The sequence below is a fragment of the Mus caroli genome, chromosome 16 (genome assembly GCF_900094665.2).
Source record: "Mus caroli chromosome 16, CAROLI_EIJ_v1.1, whole genome shotgun sequence".
NCBI lineage: Eukaryota > Metazoa > Chordata > Mammalia > Rodentia > Muridae > Mus > Mus caroli.
The window spans coordinates 28,752,160-28,775,266 of record NC_034585.1 but is presented as its reverse complement, the minus strand read 5'-3'; the positions used below and the strand labels follow the sequence as shown (position 1 = coordinate 28,775,266).

Here is a 23,107-nt window from a genome sequence, read left to right as displayed (position 1 = left end):
ATGTGACAGAAATAATCTGGGAAGAGTGGAGGGGAAAGTTCAGAAAAGGTAATTTCCCAGTAAATATAAACATTCTTTAAAACAAAAATGTCTGAACTCTGACTTAGTTTAATGGTGGCGCACGCCTTTAGTCCCAGCACTTGGGAGGCAGAGGCAGGCAAATTTCTGAGTCTGAGGCCAGAATGATCTACAGAGTGAGTTCTAGGACAACCAGGGCTACAGAGAGAAACCCTGTCTCGAAAACAAAACAAAAGGCCCCCCGCCCCCCCCAAAAACCTTCTAAGGTATTCTCTCAAAACAGTTCTTATACTGGGGAATTCTCTAATATCCTAAATACTCAAAGGTATTTTAAGTAAAATTAACCACTAACATTAACTGTTATGAAGCAATTAAAATAATCTACAATTGTTTATAAATCAGGTAGAATACTGCTAATAATATTGAGAGAGATGAAATTTAGAAAAATAGAAATTTAGAAATTTAGAAAAATAGAAGAAAAGTTTGAAACATTAACTGGGGTCAGGATTGTGACTGTCCCCATTCTTGCTTTGATTTTGAATTTGACTTCTCCAACTGATGATAATAACCGAATAAACGCATGACGAGAGGTAGAAGATCTGTGTATACCAACACAAAAGAAAGCACCTTCCATCAGCACATCCTTTACAGGACAAACACAGCGAATAAGCTCTAAAGACACTTGGGATTTCAGTAAGAATATTAACTGTAAAAATAGTAACACCGATTAGTGAACTAGAATTGCTGGACTTGGCTATCTGAATTTATTTTATTTTCACACATTTTTAGCCATTAGAGTTAATGATGCAAAGAAATTCAATCTCCTCTCCCCCAAAGAAGTAGAGAAGGGATTTGCATAATATTGTGAATATATACTTAATGTCACCCAATTATATACTTAAAAGGCTAAAATAAGGGGCTGGAGAGATGGCTTAGGGGTTAAAAGCACTAACTATTCTTGCTTGAAGAGAACTTGGGTTTGAGTCTCATTTACCCACACAGGTGACTCCAGTTCCAGGGGAGCTGATATCTTTTGCGGTAGGAAGCAGGTGCATTGGCATACATATAGGCAGAACACACACACACACACACACACACACACACACGATAATGTAACTCCTCAAAATACTAACCTGGAAAAACACAACAGATAGAATCTTAACCAAGTGACCAGAGGTAACATTACTCGTAACTGGAGAGACTGAAGTTAAGTACTGACGTTCACTTTGGTGATTCATTCTTTCGTTTTTTAAATGAATCACTTTATTTGTTTACATTTCAAATGATAGTTACCCCTCCACAACTACCCCATCCAATCCCCTTCTTCCACCAAACACAATTAACAGAATCTATTCAAACAGACAAATCCAAACTAAGTGATAATGCTACAAAATAACTGCCATATTTATCAAATTGTGGTAATTATGAGTCTTAAAATTGTTGTACTTTTTTCCCCCAGACATCTGGGGAAGATGTGGATAGATCTCTCCAAATGGGTAAAGGATGTGAAGATATTTGTGTCCCATGTAAATGCTCACCAAAAGGTGACTTAAGCTGAGTAGTAGTTCAATAATCAAGTGGATAAGATGACCCGTTCTATGGACAGTCAGTCTCTTTCCCCAGCCATCCTAGTCATTTCTCAATGGGCACATGAACACAGTAGCCATGGTGGTCGGGATGGAAGTTATGCTTGGGCTCAGCAACACGGACTTCCACTCACCAAGGCTGACTTGGCTACAGCTGTTGCTGAATGCCAGATCTGCCAACAGCAGAAACCAACACTGAGCCCCAGATATGGCACCATTCCTCGAGGTGACCAGCCAGCAACCTGGTGGCAGGCTGACTACAGTAGACTACTTCCTCCATGGAAAGGACAGTGTTTTGTTCTTACTGGAGTAGATACTTATTCTGGTTATGGATTTGCCTTTCCTGCATGTAATGCTTCTGCCAAAACCACCATCCATGAACTCACAGAATGCCTTATCCATCGTAATGGTGTTCCACACAGTATTGCTTCTGACCAAGGAACTCATTTCACAGCCAGAGAAGTACAACAGTGGACCCAGGATCATGGAATCCACTGGTCTTACCATGTTCTCCATCATCCTGAAGCAGCTGGTCCGATAGAAAGATAGAATGGCCTTTTGAAGCAGCAGTTACAGTGCCAATTAGGTGGCAACAGCCTGGAGGGCTGGAGCAGAGTTCTTCAGAAGGCAGTATATGCTTTGAATATATGTTCGATATATGGTACAGTTTCCCCCATAGCCAGGATCCATAGGTCCAGGAATCAAGGAATAAGAGTTCCACTCACTATCTCTGTGTAGCCCTGGCTGTCCTGGAACTCACTCTGTAGAACAGGCTGGCCTCGAACTCAGAAATCCACCTGCCTCTGCCTTCCCAAGTGCTGGGATTAAAGGAGTGTGCCACCACTGCCTGGCTATTGTACAATTTTTATAAGCAATTTTACTATAGCATAACTAGTATAAACTCTACATATTTTAATTATTTATTGTGTATGGATATTTTGGCTGCATCACACATACACTACCTGAAAAGAACAGAAGAGGGTGTCAGATTCCTTGGAACTAGAGTTACAAATGGGTGTGAGCTGCCAAGTGGGAACTGAACCAAAGACCTTAAAGAGCAGCCAGTGCTCTCAAACTACAAAGCTGTTTCTCCAGCCCCAACAGTACATATTTAATTTAATGTATACAATCTCATAAGTTAACACATATGAAACTTATGAGCACAATGAAGGTTGTGAACATGAATGTATCTATTATCTCTGAGACTCCTGGTCTGTTTTTTGTTGTTGTTCTAGTCTTGAGCTGTATCAATCCCCTGGTAATGGTTTAGTAGTACAGAGTACTTCTACACTAGTAAGTGCACACTGGAGTCCTAAGACTAGGGTAAGAGTTGCAGTTCATGTAAAATTAGGCAATGCTATACACTCACCTCAAATTTTAAAGCCAAGCACAATATACACACTCACACACACACACACAGTCAGTTGCTCCCCATATCCCTTATGACAAACCGTTATTCTCTTTATGTTACATTTAAACCCCACTGTACCCTTCTTTTTCAGAGCCTGTTCTGTTCTAGAATCTACTTTCTTTGGAAAGGATCTGTCTTAGGGTTTCTATTTCTGCACAAACATGATGAAGAAGCAAGTTGGAAGGAAAGGGTTTATTCAGCTTATACTTCCATATTGCTGTTCATCACCAAGGAAGTCAGGACTGGAACTCAAGAAGGTCAGGAAGCAGGAGCTGATGCGGAGGCCATGGAGGAATGTTCCTTACTGGCTTGCTTCCCCTAATTTACTCAGCCTGCTCTCTTATAGAACCCAAGACTACCAGCCCAGAGATGGTCCCACCCACAAGGGGCATTTCCCCCTTGATCACTAATTGAGAAAATGCCTCATAGCTGGATCTCATGAAGGCATTTCCTCAAGGGAGGCTCCTTTCTCTGTGATAACTCCAGCTTGTGTCAAGTTGACACACAAAAACAGCCAGTACAAGATCTAAATTCTGGTTCTTTAAAAAAAAAACAAAAAACTCCCAACAACAACCTATGACACCTTATCTCACAGTCTATAAGAGACACCTGGAATTAAGAATTCTGTGAAAGACCGTGTGTCCCTACCTCTTCAGCATACAAATACTTAATCAACAATGATTTACCAACAAATAAAATATCCAAGTCATAAATGACAGAGTAACAAAAAAATCCATTTAATTCACTTGAAACAAAATACAGCCCTAAAAAACCCTAATAATCAAATGAAAATTGATAAAGGATGTCAAATATTTGATTTTACAAAATAGAGCAAGGAGATGAAGAGGATTTAAATACATTTGAGAATGTAATAAAATGCTTAGGGGCTGTAGAAGATTCTAAACTGGAAAATGTCAAATATAATAATGCATCAACATGTATTGTTTAAACAATGAGGCAAAACAATGTAATCATTATATTTAGGTTATTTTCAGAAAAGAGTGGATAATGGCCTTTTAAACCTTAACACTCTTCTATAACCCTATAAATCAAGTAGAAAACAATGACCCTTACATCATTCCTGTCCTGCTCTATTTGTATCACTCAGTAAAAATCAGCTCAATCGAGATCTGTTATTGTTTTTAAAAACCTTGGTCACATGACTAGCAACAGTCTCAGTTGTTTCTATCCATAGCAACACCACAGAATCATTAGCCTCTAAGGCTGCCTTCGGAGACTTGTTTCCATGACAACAGAGGTTATAATATTAACACTGTCTGAAGGAACACTGCAGAAAATTGTACATTTCTATAAAATAATTGGATAGATTATACATTGTCAAGTACTTTTGAAAAAAAATCACACTGGCAATTACCTGAAAAAATGTTTAAACTGATTTAACAAAATTGTACTAATTTTCTACATAGGTTTATTTTTTTTATACTAACTTAAGGTCTTAATTTAGAAAACCTGCACTCAAAATATAGATTCTTATGTCATCTGAAGTATGTGAACATCTTCATTTATGACAATGTAATACTGACCCTCACTTTTAGGCATTCAACAATATACACACATGGTGAGCCTAGCATAACCCAACTGGCAGCACTGGTGAAAATGGGCATGAATAGTCAGATAGAACCCGTGAGAGTAGAGTTAATGTACCTGGAAACTGATGGGATGTGAGGACTATTAAAAATAATACCCGCAGCTGAGCACAGTGGTGCGTGCCTCTTGCCCCAGCACTTGGGAGGCAGAGACAGGAAGATCTTTTCTCTGTGAGTTCAAGGCCAGCCTGGTCAACATAAAATGGTCTCAACAAAACAAAATAAAACAAAACAATTCTCACAATTGCAATTAAAAATTACTTCCTAGATAATAATTGGACTTGGATATGAAAGAGCTGTAGTACTATTCAAATATTTATTTTTCTTGCTAATCATTTAAGACTTTCAGGACTGGAAGAGATTTGCTCAGAGGTTTAATACTAGCTTAACAAGCATGAAGCCCTGGGTTTAAAACTTAATCTCCTGTAATCAAAAGATAAAACATAAAATCAAAGCCGGGCGGTGGTGGCAAATGCCTTTAATTCCAGTACTTGGGAGGCAGAGGCAGGCGGATTTCTGAGTTCGAGGTCAGCCTGGTCTACAAAGTGAGGTCCAGGACAGCCAGGGCTATACAGAGAAACCCTGACTCGGAAAAAATAAATAAATATAATAACAAAAAATGATTTTCAGAATGTAAAACTGACAAGATAAATAAAACTACGATACCAAGAAGCTACATGTTTACATTTCATATTAACATGCTTCATATACTCAGTAAAATGAACTTAAGACTAATCAAATCAAAACAAAACAAAAAACAAAACGTCTAAAAATATACTGTATTTTCAAAGAAAAGTGAAATAAATGAATTAACAAATTTTTTGGTACCAGTATCTTGGGCAACCAAAGTAACCATCCAGGCTACTGCTGGTGACTAAGGAGACTGACTTTGTACACACATGGTTAGAATTCTTAATCCAGGTTCTTTGGTCCTTTGTTTAAAGATCTACTATGCCATAATGAGGCATGCTTCTGATTAAATGTCAAAGCAGCTACTTAAAAGAAAAAAAAAGAAACCAGGCAAAACCTGCAAGCCTTTGAATGTTTGCAGAAGATAAAATACAGCAAAGTCGATTTATACAAACTGCACTTGGGAATTACTGTATTCAAGAGAGGATCAATATCACAGGACAAAAGGTATTTTTCATGGTTTAATATTTTTCTTATGATTCATACGCCCTTTGCCACCGTCACTGCAAACACATCACATCTTTAATATAAACTTGTTTAGCTAAAAAAAAAAAAGTACTTCAACCATGTATGACATCCATGCCAATGCCTCAGAAGAGTGTATAAAATCAGGCTTATTTTTAAATAAATCACAAAAAGTATCAAAATGCAAATATTTTTTAAAAACTTAAAATAGCTGTGGGAAATAGGAAACTAGACCTAGTAACTAATTCTACTTTAGAAGCACAGATGTGAAACTGTTTATAGTTTACACAGACAAGTCAGCTCACGAATCTATTATTTTCAGTTGAAAATTCATAAAATTAAGGTTTCTGCTCTCTTCTTTATGAAAAGATGGTATTTATATTAGCATTCAGCTAACAGCCTCTAAAAAGGATGACTCACTCACTACAAACTTAAAAACAGAGCCTTAAAGACTGAATTTAAAGATATGGTTATATAATTAACACAGGGAGGAGGTTATCAATTATATTATGCCTTTATCTTTGATATTTTCAGAACTGGCTAGATAAACATGCATCACCAAGGACTTCATCAACTATCAAGCTACAGTAGGCTCGTAATGCTTCGTAGCAATGGCAGCTGCTCTGTTCTCATCACTCCTCTCTAAGTGCCCAGTGGATCAGGCTCTGCTAGTGATCTTACATTCTCCCTCCACTTACTGCTTCAGCTCCAGTGACCTGCTACTCCATACCTTCCCACTTGCTAGTTACCTTTCTTCCAAGAATGCTCTTGCTTAGACAGCTAAAGCCTCAAGTCTAGGAATTTTTCCTGTCTTTACTCAAATGATCACTTTTGAATCAAAGACTCCATCAGCAATTTTATTACCTACCCACATATCTTTCCTCTTTCCTCCTAACTTTTCTTCCAGAATACCTTATTTTTTGTAATTATATTGTCTTCTATTATGATATGAGGTTGACAAAAGCAAAGATTTCTGTTTTAAGTTTTTTCTTTATGTTCATCATCGCAGGAAACTATGTGTGTGGGATGAATAAAACTATGTGACTACCAACACAGACTATGGAATTGATTTTGAATACATACACTTCTTAGTCTTGTTCCCTGTAGTGTTGTACTTAGAACAGACACCAACTATAGGTTCTTTCTGCACGGTTGAGTCCATACACATATTCTCTTAAGATAGTGTTTCTCACTGTTACTCTCCAGTTTACTATGATATTCCTATTTAGACCTTTTAGTTTTCTAGTACAATTTTTGTTGTTTTTGTTTTGTTTATTTTTCTCTTATTTGAGACATATCTCACTATTGAACCCTGGATGGCCTATAATGCTCTAGGTAGATTAGACTGGCTTCAAATTAAAGACATCTCTCATCTCTGCCTCAGCAGTGCTGGGACTAAAGGCATGCACCACCATGCCCAGCTCTGATACTTGTTCAGATAATCTTCTGTTGCATTCTCTCTTGTATAATTATTGTGGGTTTTGTTTTTTTTCTCTTGGCTTGACCCTGTTAAGGTTAAAAATCTACCTGTTTTCGTTAATTTTTTTTTAAAAATTAGGACAGAATTCTTTTTTACTCTGCAATTAGATCAATTCCTTCAAAGTCCTTACTTTCAATGCCACAGTATTTTGTGGAAGTGCTAATAATGGTGGTAGCCATCATTATGTCTGTGCTGATTGATGACTGAAGACCCTGAGGGTGCTACTGAAGTCAGAAGCACTGTGGTATATGACCCTTACTGACTGCGGTCACTAACAGTGAAGGTAATATATAGCACTCCACTGATATGTCTCTTACTTGTTTCCAAAATACTCTTAAAACAATTTCAAGTTTACAATCTTTTATTATAGTAGATGGTTTTACAAAGAATAGTCAGAGTATACAAAAATCAAAAAGGGATCCATTTTAATTTAAATTCCAGATTATAATCTCTTAGTTATTTTCTGAAAACCACTTAAGAAACTTGTACTGTACAATGATCATTATGTTTTCACAGCTACACGGCTAAACTAATAGACCAAGTCTCACAAATATGATACACAAAAACAAAAACCTGTTCAGAAATGCAAACAACTTGGTACTTGACAAAAAATGTTTTAAATTATTTTTCTTTTATTTCATGCTTTCAGGTCTTTTACCTAAGCATATATGTTTACATACCACTTGGAAGCCTCATGCCCAAGGAGGCCAGAAGAGTGCACTGGATCCCTTGTAAATGGAATTACAGATGGTTGTGACTGCCATGTGGGTGCTGGGAATTAAACCTGGGTCCTCTGAAAGAGCAGCCATGTTCCTAACTTTTGAGCCATCTCTGCTAAAGATGAATATAGTGGCAATATCTTTTAAGAGCACTAGGATTCCTTTTAAAATTCTAGCTCTATATTTGAAGAACTGGTTTGTAGTAAAGAGCACTGGCTGTTCCTTCCAGGCCTTGGGGGGGGGGGGGGTTAGTTCCCAGCATCCACATCACGCAGCTCACAATGTGAAGGAACTCCAGTTCCATGTTATCCAACATCCTCTGCAGGCCTTCACAGTGACCTGAACACACATGGCATGTGCACACACTCATTCACTTAAAAAATAAAATCCAACAGCTAAGGCTATACAGAGAAGCCCTGTCTCAAAAAACCAAAAAAAAAAATAAATAAATAAAAATAAAACCCCCTGCTGTCAGATATGATGGCCAATTATGTAACCATCCATAAGACAGGACCACCGTTTCTGTTCATTAACTTCTATGTCACTGTAAAATGATCATTATCAGTAGGTATATTTAAAAGTTTCTTAAACAAGTTGGTAATTATAAACTACTGTTTTCTACATGATCTGAACAATTATTTTTACCTTTCTCAAAATTCGAAAATTATATAATAACGTTGGGGATTATAATATAGCAAAAGATCTTTTAAAATGTGTTTTAGTGATACAAATTTAAGTTTAGCATATGTAGAGTATAACACCTCATATACTTCTTTATCCATTTCAGTGTATATGTGCAAGTGTCCTGCTTTTGTGCATGTTAGGGTACCACGTGTGCCTGGTGCCAGGTCTTTTCATGGTGTTGCTTTTGTCTTTTGAGACAGGGTCTCTCTGTGCAACCCTGGCTACCCTGGAACTTGTTATGTGGACCAGGCTGGCTTCGAAATCTGAGCTCTGCCTACTTCTGTCCCTCTAATGCTGGGAAGTGCACTACCACTGCCAGCTAGCCAGTGCTTTTGAGTGTTGGTTCCACATACAATTTTTTTCCCTCAGAGAATTTCAAGTACTTTGGCAATGTACACACTTTATCTTACAAAACCTTCGGTGTAGATGTGCCAATTTTTAACTATAGTTCTACATAAAGTTTGTGAAAATAATAATGACCAAATCATATTGAGAAGCTCCTTGCAACCATTATATTAAATGGAGATAAGCACCTTCATTTATTTACTAATTAATTTATGTATTATTCAACTAATATTTATCAAGGCATTCACTATGCTAGGCTCTAGGAATATAAAAGAAACTGCACATCTTTATAGGACCAGCCCTATGAAGCTTATAGTTCAGCAGATGACAGAGAACAAAACTGTGGTAAGAAGCCTGCATACAGTCTAAATCTCAGAAGAGAAACATTACTTGAAACTAAACAGGAGCCCAAATGGAAGCTCAAGAAGCCTGAAAACTCCAGATAAGTGGCTCCACCCTTTTCCAGAAGTTTACTTTAAATTTTACTTTAAAAGTTAACTTTTAAATTTTCCTAGAATATATATTAAAATACATAAATGTGAAATGTATTTCTCTTAGCCTATCTGTCCTTGACAGAAGGGCCAACTATATCAAGACATTATATAGAAGCTGCACAGATGAAAACTTACATAAAAATTTTCCTATTTAGTTCTCCAGACTAAGCCAATCTAAATTTAAGATAGCAAGTTTGTATTTTTTAATAGAATTTAATTTTCAGACCAGATTTAGGTTCACAGAAAACTGAATGTTGAGTACAGCAAGTCCCTGCGTGCCCTCGGCCCACTTGTGTACAGTCACCCACTCAACCCCCTGCACCAGAGTGGTATATTTGTTACAACAGATGAACCTATACCAACCCACCATTGTCACAGAGTCTAGTCTATGCTGGGTTCACTTTTGCTGTTGGACAGTCTCTGGTTTTCCAAGTGTGTAATGGCATGTATCTGAAATTACAGAATCATACAGGATAGTTTCACTCTCCTCCTAAAATCCTAGGAATCGCACATCTTTTCTTTTTGACTTCCCCAAATGTCACAGAGTTGGGATAATATTGTATAAAGCCTCTTCAGATTGTTTTCTCTTCACTTAGTAGTAAACATTTTCCTTCCATGTGGCTTAATCTTTTTTACTGCTAGATACTATTTCACTGTCAGAAGTGTATCTAATCACCTACTGAAGTACATCTTACTTGCTACTAGGTTTTGACAATGATAAGCAATTACAAACATCTATCTACAGTTTTCTCTGCATAAAACTTTGTACTAAATTTGAAGAGATTTTAAGGATTATCACTGCTAGGTTATATGGTCAATAATGTATTTTGTAAAGATTTCTATAACTATTGTAAACAAATACTTTTTGTGCAGTGTCTGTGATTTCCAAAGTGTTCTGCTGCATCAATAATTGGTTCTTAAATACTAAGCACATATAGGCGTGCTGTAAAAAGTTTAAGACAAATAGAAATATAACAATAGTATTCTTGTGAAAGGGTGAACATTTCCAAAGGTGAGTCACGATATTAATCTTACAAAGCTCATGGCCTTATGAGTGAGGAATTAACAAATAAATGTTCCTGGCCAAAGTAGCATTTTGTAACCAGTTAAACAGACTATTTCTACACTTTTTATCTTAGAAACAACCCTACTCTTGATCAGAGTTGGCATTTCTACCTTAGTTTTAAAAGGCTGCCTATTTACCTGGTATATATTCCAGTTTAGTGCAAAGGAAATACATTACCAAATATAAACAGCCTCTCAAAGATAAAGACTATCATGTCTTCCTTCTTATCTGGGACCAGCTTTATGAAAATGTATGGGTAACAAAGATGGACTCTAGGGTATTCCAAGATGAAGATGTCTTGGTGGGGACACTGACACCAGTTGCCTAGTTGTAAGTCAGAAGGTACATGGATATAAATAGGCAACCAACCATATGTCTGTTTGCCTAGGAAATATGTATTTGTACTGACTGTCTCTCTTTAGTTATTAATAGTACCCTCTCTCCATCTAAAGCCTATGACAGTTGCATAGTCACCCTGACTATAAGAAAACCAAACCTTTTCCCTCCCCTTGGGATTTCTTCCTCTTCAGTAGGACAAGTAAGAGAGGAGTTACCAGGCAGAGGATCAGCTTACTAAATACTAAGTCAGTACACAAATGTTTTGTGGAGAGATTAAGACAGAAGACAGACAGACAAAAATGTGTACTAGCTCTTCTGAGTTCAGGTTGATTTGTCTGTTTCTTCCCTCATTTAGTAACTTGTTGTTGTAGTTGTTATGTTGCCAATAATGTTATGGAAGCTGAGGATTAGCATAAACATAAATAGAAAATCTTACCTCTAGGGAACTGCCAGGCTAGTAAGCAAAACAGATTCTGAACTGCACCTGCACTCATATGCACACACTCACACATACAATTAAAAATAAATCTTTAAAGACATAAACTTAAATAAAATAAAGACTGTAACAACAAAAATCAGTCTGTAGGTAAGTACTCCGAAGAAAGTTATAAAAGTAAAGTGAGATTGATGCCCGAGGAAAGGTACTGGCTAGCTGGGGGCAGGTAGGGAGCAGAGCGAGAAGCCTGTCCTCACCAAACGCCAACAGGATCTGCTGTCATCTTGGAAATGGAGCAAAAGAAAAAAGGCAATCCCACAGGTTTTGTTTTTAGATTCTCAGCATACATAAGAACAGGAAGTAGGCTAAAAGCTCTCTCGAGACTGACATGTAGCTCAGTGATAGGGCATGCTTATTAGCACAGGCAAGAACATGTACTGTCTTTCCATCAAAGACCACAATGATAAGAAGAAAATGAACAAACAAAAAATTTAAAGTTAAATGAAAACAAAGAAAGTCAATAATAATGATGAAAAAAGATAAAATTATCTTTTATGCTTACTTAAGTGGAAACACTGGATAAACAGGAAACTACAGATACAAGGCCTACTGTACAGGATTAGCTTTGAGCTAAAGACAGACATCTTGATGATGATGATGATTGATGGTGATGGCACAAGACTGACTGGATAAGATTACATGAAAACACACACACACACACACACACACACAAGAATACAAGACTGTACCCTACTTAGCAGTAAGAAAAAGGAAAACACTCCAAAGGAAAGTGAAGCTAGTAGAATGTTAGATCAGCATCCAAGAGTCAGAGGTGAAAAAACTTCAGTAGTAATCAACTGTGTTAAACTCATCTGTATAGCAGGTCACATGAAGAGAAATAGCTGGCCAGTGGATTTGACAATGTACAAGGAGGTGGTTTCAGCTGTTTATGTTAGTGAGAGGTGTTTCAGCTCATGGAAATTACCTAATACACAGAAAAAGGCAAACGACGGTGAAGAAGAAAAAGGAGTCTGATGAGGCCTTGAATAATCGAGCAGGAGAGAAAGGTCAGCTTTAGGAACAGACAGTTCACTTACTGCAGCAGGCCAGGCAGGACACAGAGGAAGATTATCAACTTAGAATGGTGCTCCCTAGAAAGGGACAGTGCAGGCTTAATGGGCAGTTCCCAGGCCTGGTGAAGAAGGCAAAGCTGCAGTTAGGACAAATGCTTCCAATAGAGTGTCGGGAAGTGGGAGAGAGCTGAGATTATGAAAAGGTTTGAGCAAGGTAATGAGGGATGGATGAGTGGCAAAGGACAGTAAAAATCCCTGGTCTCTGGATCTTAAGAGGATTAAAATGCATTGTAGTGGAAGGCCTGAACAAGTGAGCCGAGAAGAAAAAGTGCTAGCCATGTTACATGCCTACATCAGAGGTTGAAGTGATATGCCAAGTGGTGTTGAAAAGTCTTCAACACAATCATTCGAGTAGATTGTTCAAGTGACAGAAAACCCAAGATCTCTATGGAAAAAGATAACAAAAATAGAAAAGTCAAGATTTTAGGTAGATTATATAAGGATACTGAAATTAACTAAGAATGATTATACAAATAGTGGGCAGGGAAAAGACGTCAAGTTGGTACTCAAATACTCTCCAAGTCCCAGTGATTAAGAGAGATAGATGCAGAAGCCCAGAAAGGGAGAAAAAGGAAATACGGACTGTGTGATATCATACTGCAAGTAGTCTTTGTTTTAAGTAGTTTATGGACTGATCTTCCTGGTGGAAGTTTTTAAAAGATGAATAACTTGAGATTACAATACACAGGTTTTTGTTTTGTTTTATTTTGTTTTTCAAGACAAGGTTTCTCTATGTAGCCTTGGCTGACCTGGAACTCACTCTGTAGACTAGGCTGGCCTCAAACTCAGAGATCTGTCTGCCTCAGCCTCATAAGAGCTGGGCTTAAAGATATGAGTCACCACTGGCCTGTCCCCAAAAGCAGTTTTTTTTTTTTTAAATCATGAACAAAGAAGGAAGATGAAGTATAGTCATCCACAAACTAGTAATGACATCAACTGCATCTCTTGGTTGCCATGGTGACTACTTTACAGGAACAGGAAGAATGATGAAGTGAGGAATCAAAGGAAAGGAATGTTTGACACTGCTTATAAAAATTTTAAGTGTGTGTGTGTACACAAACTACTTAAAACAAAGACATTTGCAGTATGAAGTCTCTGAAGAAAAAATTATATCAAGGTAAACCAATTCATGAAAAATATGTCTTAATAATAATTAAAAAGTTCCCTTTCTCAACTCACAATGTAAACTTCTGAGGCAAAACCAAATGAATGGAGATAGAATGTAACAACATTTTTATCACTAGTGGTGATAGGTAGAGGGGCGAGGGAAACAGGAGAACAGGAGATTTGTGTGGCCGGAGGATAATATGAAGCAAGAGAAAAAAAAGGCAAGACACTCTGAAGAACTACAGATATTTCGATGTGAAGACTGTGTGTGGTATATCAAGAGTAACATTCCAGGGAACTAAAACAGACACAAACATTTACCGAGCGCCCAAGCACTTGGTATCTTGTAGATCTTTATAATTTGGTTTCCTTAGCATTCAGAATATGACTTCCTAAATGTTCCAGATAGTCCATGGAACTTGGCACATAATCTTAGTTTTGAACATAAATACTTCTAATAGACAAGTACTTAAAATAAATCTGTAAGTAAAATTTCTTTTCACTTGTAGCACAGTGTGTTTGGGAATCAGAGTAGTAATTTGAGATAAATAATTGAAATTTAATTTAGTAACAACCCCCAATTTGGTAAAGTATATTTTAAACCCAGTGAAAGGAAATTTAGATTAAAAGTTAAATCTTCCTATGAAATATTTTAAAAGTTCATTTCAGATAACATCAAAACAGGAGATCCTGCTATTTACAAACCACAGTACAAACTATATCCATAGTAAGTACATAGTATATGCTCAACAAATTATGACATGTCATTCATCTACTTTGCTCCCTACAACAACATGCAAATTCCTCTGGTGCTACAAAACTGTCAAGACTGAGTTATTATAAAAATGCACTCCTGTGTTAAATAAGGTACCGATCATGTCTTGAGTTCCTTCTCAGTTCCACTATATTTTATCATATAAAGCAGAAAATTATAACTAACAACTTGAACATATAAATTATACAACTCATCAGTTAGAAAAGTGCAATGTGACTCCTCTAGGAAAAACAGAAGTGAAAACCTCTGGCCTAAGATTTTCTACTTCCAGACTCAAAACACAAAGGTAATGAAAAGGCCAAGAGAAGCATTGGTTAAGAAGTTTGCAAGAGAAACGATCTCTTTCTTCAGCAGAGAGACACTACAGGGGCCAACTTTGGGGGAGAGTAATAATCATCAATGGTGTAATAGGGGTTACGATTTTAGTGTACAGGTTCCTGTATTCTAATCTGTCTTCTAACCTGCTTTCAATAGTTTTATGTGTGAACTATTGGTCTTTTCATGTATGTCCTTAAGATGAACATCAAATATATCAATATGTACATGCAACAGTAGTTTATTTATAAAACCATAAAGACTAGGGTATCTTTTTATTGTTATGAAAATATTATTTAATATTTATCTGTAACAACTAATAGCACTAACCTTTAATCTTTTCATCCTTTTATGATCAGAAGCAGGAAAAAAAGTGCTCAGAGCAGTCACTTTTTAATTTAAGAGTCAGTCATTGCCTTTCAGTAAGTTCTGGCTGGAAGGAACCCTGGTGACTATATATGTAATTTCATCTTAAGCATATAAGAAATGGGTAGGTTTTCTGACTTTAGGAGTTGATATTTTACTACCACAAAACATTGTGAGAAAACTCTAACCAAAACAAATAATCAGGTTGGCAGTTATATTTATATTTACTGTGCTGCTTCTAGTGAGTGAAAAAATAATCTTTAAAGGAAATTTATTTTTTAAAGGCCCAAAAGATCATATATGCATCTGTATACATATTAAGAATTACTGACATTAAAGGAAAAACCATTCTCAATTTGTTCTTAGACTATTTTTTACCCTTTTATTTTCACTAGTTGATTGATTTGCTGCTAAAATATATATTAAAATATTAATACTTCCTTTTGTCTTCTTTTATACCAAACCACAAGCATTCATTCAACTGTTTATTTTTGTCTCCTACATTCAATATTCATTTCCCCTTAAAGAAAGAATTTTATGGGACTTTTTAAAAATTGGGACTTTTTTGCTAGCATCTTTAAAATATGAATGTTTTAAAAATATTCCATGACTATGCAATTATACAAGTTTACTAATTCCAGATTATTCTTAGACAAGATGTACTTTTAAAATGGATAGTCATTAATATCTTGAATAAATAAATTTAACTAAGATAAATATATATTATATTAGCTAACTGTATTACATTTAACCTATTCTCAAAACATTAAAAATGAAAATATTTAAGCTACCTTTTGTTTCTTACTATGCCTCCCCAGGATTACCTACCAGCATACAAAAACTAAATAGGTGATTATCTTTTGCTCAAACATCATTCTTCATAACATTTAACACCATCTAAAAATAAGATGAGCATTAACTTGTATTTTAACTCACATGTTAATGACTTTACATTTTTAGAGAAGTCATTTAGTAGAATCTGAGACTGTTTGTTTAGTATTACATAACATAAGGGAAATGTTTTTCATTTCCCCTTCTGTGGTAAAGACCTGCATAGATGGACTAAAAACATAAAATTTCAGTGCCAAGATAACAACACAGTAGATTCATTTTTAATAATAAATCTGCATTAAGACATCGTAGCAAAGCAAATATGAACATAAATATACTGAAAATAATTTCAACAAGTGGCCTGTTACCTGGGTGGAGCTGGTGGCTACCGAGATGCAGTCAATAAAGCTGTGTCTTCGAGTGAAGAAAGCAACTATCTGCTGCCAGCGGGAAGGCTCTGGCTCGGCTTGCAGTTCATCTGACGAGCCCTTTTTTGCCCAGTGTTTCTGCTTAGGGCCTACTGAGCCATGGCTAGAGCTAGCATTGCCTCCTCGACTGGCGCGAGAGTACAGAAGTGTGTTGTTTCCGAAAATGTAATTCATCTCTGCAGCCCTGCAGGTGGTTGCCAAGCAGTCTTACTTCTCTACCAGCTGCTGAGTGGTGAATGATCGGTGAAAACTGCAGCTACAATTACAGCAGCATCACTTGTAGATCAGGGAAATAAAAATCTTGAGAAATGATGCTCATTTTCTCTGCAGTTTCTTCCTATGACCGAGCCTGTATCTTCCTTCTGTACCTGTTAGCTGTATGGTGGCTGAGTTTATTTTTGCAGACAGAAAAAGACGACATAAGGTGGATTTCTTTCTCGTGATTATTTTTTCACCAGCGTCTGCAGGAACCAAAAGCTGTTCTTTTGTTAGCTGATAACTAGACCCGGACTGAAATCCAGGAAGTGAGGTCGATTAGCAGGTAAAGAAGGAGGTTATAAACACTGGGCTACCAAGACCCTTTGGGGGATGACTGATTTAACGCACTGGGTGGAGAAAGCCCGGGTTACTAAGTTTCCATCAGCGTAGTGTAAAATCCAATGGCATCTTCACTGCTTACATAAATTATAAATATGAACTGAATTTTAAATATAAGGCTTCTTTCTGCTAACAGCTTTGATCTCATTAAAAGAATATTTGCTATTCATAAATTTTGACATTGCAATGAATCTTACATTATTTAGCATTGGTTTTCAAATTGTTTGAAGATACCATGTATTGAATTCTGAAGATCTAATGTTAGGGAAATTTGTTTATAATCTAGCAAAATCATTTTACATAGTGTATTAATTTCTAATTTTTAACTACTGAGTCTAGAACAGATTAATCAGTAAAATACATAAATGGCCACTGGAACTTTTATGATAAAAAGAACTGTTAAGGAGTAATACGCACTGTCTTCTGGCATATAATAATCATTAAAGTTATAAGATTGTGAGTTTATAATGTGCAAAAGAGCACCAATAATTCCTTTCATTATGAAACACTGTATAAATACTACTCTGGCTCATGAAGTAATGCTGCTTGATTTCTAAATTAATAAGCATTTAAAAAAAATCAATGATTTTTTTTTTGCTGTGTTTTTTTTTTTTTTTTCATTATAGTAGTTAACCTCAGAATTGCCTGGTGTTTACTATAAAATCTCTAAAGGACTCAGTGTATGTGTATAAGCCACACATCTGCAAGTGACCAGGGAGGCCAGAGAGGGCCTCATATTATCAGGTCCCTTGGAGCTGGAGTTACAGGTGTTTGGAAACTGGTTGTTATGGTTGCTTAAACTAACTCAACTCAGGTCCTCTGGAGGAATTAACTTGTTCCTAACCACTAAGACATCTCTCTAGCTCCCAGAATGCTAGTTAAAAAGCTCCCTAAGTAACTCTTAACATCCTCAAGTATAAGCCATGCTATGCTATATTAGTATATGTTACAATAGATGTCCACTGAGAACGTATACGTAAACAAAAGTGCTATTTGATAATAACTGAATCAATGTTCAGTCCTGTACGAATACAACACACACTCCAGGCCCAGTCACGAGTATTTTTCAGATGTGGACAAAATCTTTCTTATGTCTGTTCTTCTAGGCAGGAATTAAATGTAACCTACTGGACATAGTATTACAAGCCACACCCTTGGGTCCATTGCAAATCTGGCTCAAGAAGAAAAGATGTCCATAGTATCTCACTGAAACCTTACCTAAGACATGTCCCCAAAGAGCAGAGAACCACATGGGATTCTCAGGAATAAGATGCCTTCCCAGAGAGATTAGAGTTTGGGGTTTATTTCCAGGGACCAGGAAACCAGCTTGCAAACTGTGGCTCTATTCTACTTATGTTCAGTAAAGGAATATATGAAAACATTAAAAGTTGATACAGACCTAAAAATCCTCTTTGAAGGAAAGAGTAAGACCTCCTGAAAGCTGGGCAGTGGTGGCGCACGCCTTTGATCCCAGCACTTGGGAGGCAGAGGCAGGCGGATTTCTGAGTTCGAGGCCAGCCTGGTCTACAAAGTGAGTTCCAGGACAGCCAGGGCTAACAGAGAGACCCTGTCTCGAAAAACAAAAAACCAAAAGAACAAGAAAAGACCTCCTGAAAAACAAAATGTTATTATGGTCCAAGTATTTAATAAAGAACTCATTAATATAGTTCATATAGATAGTATAGTCATTAGTTTGATTCCAAAATGTGTCCTGATCCATATATTCTGACAAAAAAAAAAATCCAACAAAACATAACAGTCTAGATTTGATACAGGCCTTGATATTCTGGATTATGACAAGGACACAATACAAATACTAAATGCAAACCTCCTTCCTCAAATGGCAAACAGTGCCAATACAGACACAAGAATAATCCTCAGTGTCCACGAACTCATCCCAGAAAGTCAAAGAGCTTAGGTACAGTTCAAAGTTGAGAGATCATTCCATTCCAAGTTTCCCTAAAGCACAACTAAATATGCTGTATGTCTATTCAATCTATTTACTACACAACGTCCAATTTCTCAAAAAAGCTACTCTATACAAACAAGTATCTTGTTACCCAAAGAACAAAAATCTATGATTCATATAGGTCATCGACTGCACAACAGTACACGCACACAAAACAATGTGCTTATCAACATCATAATTGGGTCAAGGATGTATTTTTGCTTTACAGTTGCCTTATTTATTCCACAAAAGAACTGAAAGATTAACCTCACTAAAACAAAATTTAAGTTCATTATAGAAAAACCTGGAAAGCTTGTCTGAAATAGTGAATAAAAAGTAAGATGCCACCTAAAGCAACCAACAAAAATAATTGCTCTTAACCTCTTAGGATACCCAGAAATTAACATTTTATACACTTTAACTTTTCCTTTAAATGTATCTATTCATATATTTGTGTGACTCTGTGTCTGCCATGTGTGCTAGTGCCTATGGAGGCCAGAAGAGAGAGCGTTGGGTCCCCTAGAGCTGGAATTACAGGTGGTTGTGTGTCACCTAACGTGGACACTGTGAACCAAACTCAAGTTCTCTGGAAAAGCACCAAGTGCTCCTACCTACTGAGCCATCTTCCCACTAGCATTCCACACTAGAATTCCAACCTCAGCAGCTAGAGAAAGCTTCATTTAGTAAAGCAAAACCCACATCCACATACATGCGATGGCTATTCTTGGTTGTCAACTTAACTGTATCTGAAATTAATTAAAGCCAAACTTCTAGGCACAAGTGTGAGAAATTTTTCTTGACTAAATCATTTGAAGTAGAAAGACCTACCTTATATGATGGCAGCCTATATAAAAACCATGGAAGAAGTAAGGTTTTAATCCTTGTCTGCTTGCTCTCACTTCTAACTGGCAAGTACATTCCTTCACTCTTAGGGCCTACTTCTTCAGGATTCTGATATGCACTTAAGACAAGCTGAGATACTGAGCCTTATGGACTGAATGACTACTGGATTCTTAGACTTTTTGTCAGGAGACAGCTATTGTTAGAACAGCTGGACCATAGCTTTGTAAGATATCTATCTATCTAAGACTTATATATAAGATATATGTCATATAATAAATATATATATATTCATTCTAGCAGTTCTGTTTCTCTAGAGAACTTAGACCAATACAATATACATGCATGTGCATGTATGTGCATGTGCATGGACACGCATATTGTTTCACTGTGTAGCCCTAGCTGAACTGGAACTCCAGGAAGACCTTGAACTCATAAAGAACTGCCTTCCTCTGCCCCTAGAATTAAAGTGCTGGGATTAAAGGTGTGCACTATACCCAGCAAAATATATATTTAATGGTCATTATGCAAAACTTGAATATCATAGGAATTCAAGTTAGGAATGTAATATGTATTTTATAATACAGAAAAATTAAACAGAAGTAAAGATAGTTCAAAAAATTACACAGAATAGGTCCTTGATTATTTACAAACATATTTCTAAACTTACAAATAAACCCAGAAGCCTTTAGGTATAATTCAATACCACATATTTAGTAATCTTATTGAACAAAGAATGCTATTTATTTAGAAAAATGAAAACACACACACACACACACACACACACACTGCTCTTTCATGTAAGTAAATTCATTCTGTATGTGCACCATCTAGTGGCCAAATTGTATACAAATTATATGGCCTTAGTTTTAGGCCATCCCAACAAGAAATGGAGAATGTGAAAAATTTTTCGCCGGGCGTGGTGGCGCACGCCTTTAATCCCAGCACTNGGGAGGCAGAGGCAGGCGGATTTCTGAGTTCGAGGCCAGCCTGGTCTACAGAGTGAGTGCCAGGACAGCCAGGGCTACACAGAGAAACCCTGTCTCGAAAAAACCAGGGAAAAAAAAAATTTTTTTTTCATCTGGAGGGATGGCTCAGTGGTCAAGAGCATGGACGATTCCTTCAGGAAATTCAAATTAGAGTCCCAGAGATCACATCTGGTAGTTTACGACCTGCCCATAACTCCAGCTCCTGGAGATCCTCTGGCTGGAGAGGGGTGTGTGCATTTGCGTGCATACATAGGTGTCTGTGTATGTGATGCACGCACAACCTGACACAAGTGCACATACATTTAAAATGAAAAATCTAATGTATATGCTCTATAGTGATAAAAATGAGTTAATTTCAAATTGCATATTTTTCACTTGAAACAGAAAGATTATATTCCTATAGCATTTAGTAAAAAGGATTACCTTTGATTCTAAACTTTCTTCTGTAAGAGAAACTATGTGACCATGACTCCCTTTAGCGATATTCTCACTCCTGCAGTGTGAGATGTATGAAAGTAGGAAATAAATCCAGTTTAGGGATCACCCTTCTTTATCTTCTTTTCAAGTTCCTTCTACCAAGACTTATACATATAGTTTAAACAAAACTTTCCTCACCATTACGGAAAGTTGTATGACTTCTTGTTTATCCATGTCATGACAATCTCCCATGTATATGGCAAATGCCCTCCTTTGTCACTTCACCTAACATTGGACCAGTTCTGAAGGCTGAATTTGTGTTTATTTTAATTTACTCTCTGACTATTTTCTTTAGGTCTTAACTCACTGTTTTTAAGAGTCCTGATAATATTGTTAACCCCCGAATTTATCTACTATGTCCTTTTTATTCTCATTGGGATCATTTCTTAGCATTCTATTCCTAAGTTCTTTATTGAGACTTTCCCCAACACCACTAGCCAGAAAGTATCCTTTCCAGTTTACTTCCAATCAGAGAAGCTTCTCTCTGCAATGATCTGTGGTGAATACAGAGTCCTGGCTGCTTACAGTGCTGAAAGCAAGGGATACTTGTGTGGTGGGCCCTCAGCAGGATGTCTACTTTTCATTCTTTTTGATGACTGCATTTTCATTGTGTGCGTGTGTGTGATGGCGCGTATGTGGAGGTCAGAGGACAACTTACAGAAGTTGGTTCTCTCCTTCCACCATATTGGTCCCAGGTATCAAACTTGGGTCATCAAGAATGGCAACAGCACCTTTATCCACTGAATCATCTTGGTGGCTCTAAAGAAGGTACTTATAACCCCTATCCAAGGTTCAGGGAACACTAAAGAAGAGGGCATGGAAAGAATGTAAGGGCTGGAAGATAGGGAAAAGGGATGTAAAAATACTATCTCCTGGACTATTGCAAACAGGAACTCACAGAAGCTATAGTTATCTGCACTGGGGCTGAATAAGGGTGGACTTGTCAATTTTCAGCCAAAACTGGAGGAGGGAATCATCAGGGCCCTACCCCTCCCTGATGAACTAATTAATTAGCTCCTGATAAATGAGGGGAATAAAATCACTGTCTTCACTTGTGTATCCACTGGTAATCCTGCTAGGTTCCACTGAGTAATTCTAAACCCTTGATAGGTCACAAAAAAATAAAAAGATACAAACATGGGAAAGGGACTTAGAAGAGAAAGATGCCAACAGGGGTTGGAGAAAAAGAGCAATCAGAATGCACTCTATACCTGTATGATACTGTCAAATAGTAAATCACATCCTGAGCTGTACAAACTCCTTAAAGATTTCACTTCATTACAACCACAATACTGTAAAGATAGAAAAGGCCCCTGCATTGGCTTTTTTCTTTAAAAGAGGTTGTTAATCTTAATTGAACATGCTATTTTATATAAGTTATACTTCACTGCTGAGCCCCTTATAACATTTATCCCTTTAGAATCTATCAATTTTTTTTTTTTTTCAAGACAGGGTCTCTCTGTGTAGCCCTGGCTGTCCTGGAACTCACTTTGTAGACCAGGCTGGCCTCGAACTCAGAAATCCACCTGCCTTGGCTTCCCAAGTGCTGGGATTAAAGGCGTGCGCCACTACGCCTGGCTAGAATCTATCAATTTTAAGTTGTATACATTTTTACTTTCTAATGAAAAGCTGAAGGAACTCAAATAATTTTACTTAATATTATTTTTATCTACTCTTACTCCTTTTATCCCCCAAACAAGTATTTTATAAGATAACCACCACAATAACCCACACACAGAAAGGAAAAGCAGAAGAAATCCCCCAAATTATTCTTAAATTGCAATTATAACAGAATGCACTGTGTCAAATATCAAAAACTTACTAAAATGTTATTATAATTTTTACTCACTAATCTGACCTCCAGGAATCTATCTTAAAGAAATGCCCCCATACATCATTTTTATAAATATTATTCAGTACATCTTTATTCACCCTAATAAAAGGAAACAGAAAGAATTCCT

General features: G+C 36.8%; 1 protein-coding gene and 1 long non-coding RNA gene across 25 annotated transcripts in view; one reads left to right on the top strand and one right to left on the bottom strand.

Annotated features, from left to right (window-relative positions):
* Dlg1 (discs large MAGUK scaffold protein 1) overlaps window positions 1-23,107 on the bottom strand; it is a 201,151-nt gene that overhangs the window by 94,558 nt on the left and 83,486 nt on the right. For 2 of the 24 annotated variants that reach the window (XM_029470494.1, XM_029470495.1), the window contains exon 1: window positions 16,236-17,119. The exons of 18 other annotated variants lie outside the window; for them this stretch is intronic. In XM_029470494.1, the coding sequence (XP_029326354.1) occupies window positions 16,236-16,469 (234 nt within the window). In that variant the 5' untranslated portion in view covers window positions 16,470-17,119. Of the gene's footprint in view, window positions 1-16,235; window positions 17,122-23,107 lie in introns of those variants that run through there. 4 more of the 24 variants (XM_029470496.1, XM_029470497.1, XM_029470492.1 and 1 more) reach the window with 3 other exon arrangements.
* Window positions 5,714-23,107, top strand: part of LOC110311709 — a 38,584-nt gene continuing 21,190 nt past the window's right edge. Inside the window, exon 1 of the long non-coding RNA XR_002379987.2 lies at window positions 5,714-5,759. This is a non-coding gene — a long non-coding RNA (uncharacterized LOC110311709). The remainder of the gene's footprint in view (window positions 5,760-23,107) is intronic.